At 33.0% G+C, this 4394-nt stretch overlaps 1 protein-coding gene across 1 annotated transcript; it reads right to left on the minus strand.

The window, feature by feature from the left end:
• Positions 1-365: 365 nt before the first annotated feature.
• LOC130950983 (uncharacterized) lies at positions 366-3714 on the minus strand. Its single transcript, XM_057879587.1, has 7 exons — positions 3282-3714; positions 2477-2587; positions 2262-2360; positions 2044-2154; positions 1650-1953; positions 1372-1511; positions 366-1270 (listed from the first exon to the last, which is right to left on the minus strand). The coding sequence occupies exons 1-7, from the start codon at positions 3417-3419 to the stop codon at positions 728-730; spliced, it is 1446 nt and encodes a 481-aa protein (XP_057735570.1). The 5' UTR covers positions 3420-3714; the 3' UTR covers positions 366-727.
• Between the last annotated feature and the right edge of the window lie 680 nt (positions 3715-4394).

Here is a 4394-nt window from a genome sequence, read left to right on the forward strand (position 1 = left end):
TATTTCTTTTCTTAGGTACTTGCCTTCTGAAATAAAATGTCACTAAATACAAGCATATTAGATATCCTTAGAAAATTTGGTCAAATATCTCTAAAATTTGTTTTATTTTTTTTTCGAGAATAAATAGAATAGAATAGAATAATATGGTATTCTTTAAAATTTATCAAAAGTACACACATTATCTATTTGACCATTATACTATATACATTCTCTAACATTGTTAAATTGAAATGATGTTACAAATAAGTTGTAACAAATCATTTTTAACATTTTAAGAATATGATAGAGTTATCAGAAAAATAGTCCATTTCAACACACAAAGTTATCCAGTTTAAAAAATATGGTCATTTGCACAATACCATACATAAGGTCTCAAACAAATAAAAAATATTGATCAATTATTTAACAGAGCACCAATGGTTCAGAAAGCAACAAACTGGAAGAAAAAATGAATAAAATACAAAGAATATAACTATAAAAAACTAAAAATAATAGCATTGCATAAATGTAGCCTATTATAACATTACCAAATAAGAAAAAATAACAAATATATGACAAAACAATTTCCAGGGGGGGAAAAATGGGGATCCACCTATTGTGGCAAACTTAAATCATGTCAGCCTCCTTCATTTTGCAGCTTCAAACTTGCAATGTACTCAACAATGAACATGGAGGCAAGCTGAAAAGAATCACTTTAAATGTCTATTCGGAATGCCAAAAGAATGGTTTACTGAGACACTGATAATAGCCTAAGGCCTGCTTCTAAATCTACCAATGTGATGGTAAGAAGTTCTTCTGTATCTATACAATCAAAGCTAAGCCTCAAGTCCAAATTCTCTCTAGCATTAACCAACATGGTGTCTACCATACCACCATTTGTCTCTTTTCGCTGCTTTTCAGTCGTTACCTTTTCGATCAATTCTGTTATAGCTTGTATACTGCAAGAAGGATGCAACTTGAATCCGTATAGTAAACTATCTTCGGCTAAGTTATGCATCTTGATGTGAAGAATTTGCGCTAGTTCTTTTGAGTTGAAATCAACAAAATTGAAAAACTTGGTAACCCGTCTGCAAAAACCTTCATTTGAAGCTATAACTCTTTTCATCGGTTCGCTGTACCCTGCGAATATAACTACGATATTTCCACTGTCCATGACAGACATAATCTCCTCTAAGGCTTCTAAACCATAGTCCTTATCATCTGCCTTCTGCATTGGTATTAGTCTATATGCCTCATCGACGAAGAGAATTCCCCCCTCCGCTTCTTGGATCTGCATACAGAGTTTAACTCATTAAGCAAAGCACTCAATGACTGGTTCTCAAAAGGCAAAGAAGATGTGGAACAGGAAAGATTTCAAAGGCAATGGCATACCTTCCTCCTGGTTTTTGGACCAGTATGGCCGACAAATTCACCAACTAAATCAGTTCGTTGTACTTCTGTCACTTTATTGGTAGGTAGAATTCCCACCATATGGAGTAATCTTCCAAGGACCCGTGCTACCATAGTTTTACCTATCAAATAGAGAAGACAGTTGGTTAATTTTATTTTTTAGAAAAGATAAAAGATAACAAGGAAAGTACATGATCCATAAAGTAAAGGAAATCAGTATGCAAAATAAAAGGGGGCAAGCCAAGCTTATCGGTTATAACCTGTTCCAGGATTGCCAAGAAAGGCCATATGTGGGGGTCTTCGCGTGCCAACGTGCAGACCAAGAGCTCTACGCCTCTCATCCAAAAGCATACCCTTTGCCCATTTACGTAGTTGAATTTTTAGGTCATTTAGACCCACAATATTTGCTAATTCCTTTTCCAGCTCGTCCATTTTGGCTTTGGTTTCGCTGCATGCTTCAATCGCTCGTCTCTTCCTTTGCTCTTCCTCTGCATGCTTTAGTAGTTCTCTAAGTTTCTCACTTCCAGGGCCTTGGGAAAGATGATTTAAAGGATTCATCCCCTCCTGAAATTCAAGGGTTCAATTTTGAGAGTCTATTAAGATTTCACTAAAACTGATTTTAAGTAATAGAAAAACAGGGCTCAAGTTTCGTACATTGTCCTTAGCGCTGCAATCTGCATTGTAGTCAAGCAATGTTTTCACAGTTAATAATTCTTCAGCTCGTAGAGAGTACCAAACAGCAAGGTGTAGAGGAGTCATACCATTCTGCAAAGAAAAAGATTGTAAACAAACTTTCATACAAAGCATATAAATGGTTTTTGCTTAGTTTAAGTCTAGAGTAAATGATAGATGAAGCAAGGAAAAAAGCTCACATTTGCTTGGGCTTCAACAACAGCCCCGTGGGCCAGAAGTAACTTTGCGGCTTCGCTGCATCCATTTTTTGCTGCCATGTGCAATGGAGTTTCTCCATACTGCAAAATGGTGATATAGTAAAGGTATTTAGAACTACAATGCTATTACTAGAAGTTGAGAATCATACATATTCTAACAATAAAATTCAATTAAAAAAATTGTGACAAGTACCTACCATGTTCTTTGCCTCCAACTCAACTTTATCTGGTCCTTGCCACTCGAGCAGAAATTTAACTATGTCAGCCCTATTTTGACCGGCAGCAACATGAAGTGGTGTCTGAGCCATCTGCATAAATCAGGTTAGATTAGAACTCCAATTTATGCGAAATCACATGCAATGATAAGAAAAAGGCTAGCGATTAATATATCAGTATAAAGTCTAGCAACAAGCCTATTGATGAAGTAACCACCATTTCGAAATCTAATTACTAAACACTTCAAAAGGAAGCAATTGGAGAAATGGATCATGAGAATAATAATGACCATATCAACAGATGACAACAATTGAGATGCCGAAAAGCCACTCTTTTCCATGCCAAACCTAAAAGAGGCTTCCCCTTTTCCAATCCCTCATCCAAGCAATTTCCATTGCGGCGAGGGACTCAGAATCTAAAAGAACTATGCTTGCATCTCATTTTTTCTTTCAATCCATGGAACAGCAATGGTACTAGTGTAGCTAAAAATGAAAATTCAGCTAGACTAGTAATCAGAGACCAATCGAAAGGTGGTATCTTTTCCTAACAACTCCTACTAATTGTATCGTCCTTCCTTCTATATTATTGATAAGTAAGCAGATCTCAGAGTTATGAGCACAATTCCAAATCCTCAAACCCCAAGAAAAGAAGCATTTGAAATAACATCACCCCCATTTCACACAAAGAAACAAGAAAAGATCTCTACATTTCAAAGTCAAAGAAGATTAAGCACACAATAAGAGAAGCATTTGAAAAAGATGATAGGAAAGAGGGGTGAGATCTTACAACAGGGTTTCTCTCATTGAGAAGAGAAGGGTTTTGACGAAGTAGCCTCTGGAGTCCAACAAGGTCACCGGACTGAGCACAGCCGTGGATGGTGGGAGGCTTGGAAGATCTTGACCGTTGATCGTGAGAGCTGCTCATTGCTGAATTCGAATGGAAAAAGAAAGAAAGAAAGAAAGAAAGAAAGAAAGTAGAGAAAATGGAGAAGAGAGAATGGAGGAAGAGGAGAGAGAAGAATATGGTTGGTATGTGTGGTTTCCCGAATGCGAGTGTTGCGGCAGCTCAATCAATCAAAATTGAATCTTGGATTCTCACTTGATCGATCTTTCTTTGTTTCTTCTTCGCGTTCCTGTACACTGCTTTTGATTTCACAGTTGGCATTCGCCTCCTCTTTTTCCTCTCTCCTTCTCAAATCTCATCCTTCTTCCTAAATCATTGCCTTTTCCGAATCTAATTTTCGCTAACTGCAACACTCTTATATATTATTAAAATTGGTTTCTTCAATTAATAATACACCTCACCTAACATATTTTTTTTTGGTGACTTCTTAATTTATTTTATATGTTTAACAAACATGTGTCTTAAGACTTAATTTTAATATATTCTTTTAGTTTAAAAGTATATATTAAAATTACTAATTAAATTTTTTTAATAAAAAATTATGCAAAATTTGATTTTTAATTTAATTATCATATATTTATTAAAATAAAAAATTTAAATTTTTCATTAATAATAATCTTAACTGATATCTTAAAGTTACATATTAGTTAAAATTTTATTTTATTATTAATTAATTTTATTGAGATAAATATTAAATTATTTAATATTTTATTTGACTATATTAATTATAATTTATAACTAATTAATTATTTTAATTATTTGATTTGACTAGAATAAATAAATTAATTTTATTTTAATTTTTATTAATTTTTTTGTATTTTAAATTTTTTATCAATAATTTTTAAAAATATTATAATTAATTATTTATTTGATTTGAATGAGATAAATATCAAATTATTTAATATTTTAATTGATCATATTAGTTTAATTATAACTAATTAATTATATTAATTATTTAATTTGACTTGAATAAATAAATTGATAAATGATTTTTTT

This window comes from Arachis stenosperma, chromosome 9, assembly GCF_014773155.1.
Source record: "Arachis stenosperma cultivar V10309 chromosome 9, arast.V10309.gnm1.PFL2, whole genome shotgun sequence".
Taxonomy (NCBI): domain Eukaryota; kingdom Viridiplantae; phylum Streptophyta; class Magnoliopsida; order Fabales; family Fabaceae; genus Arachis; species Arachis stenosperma.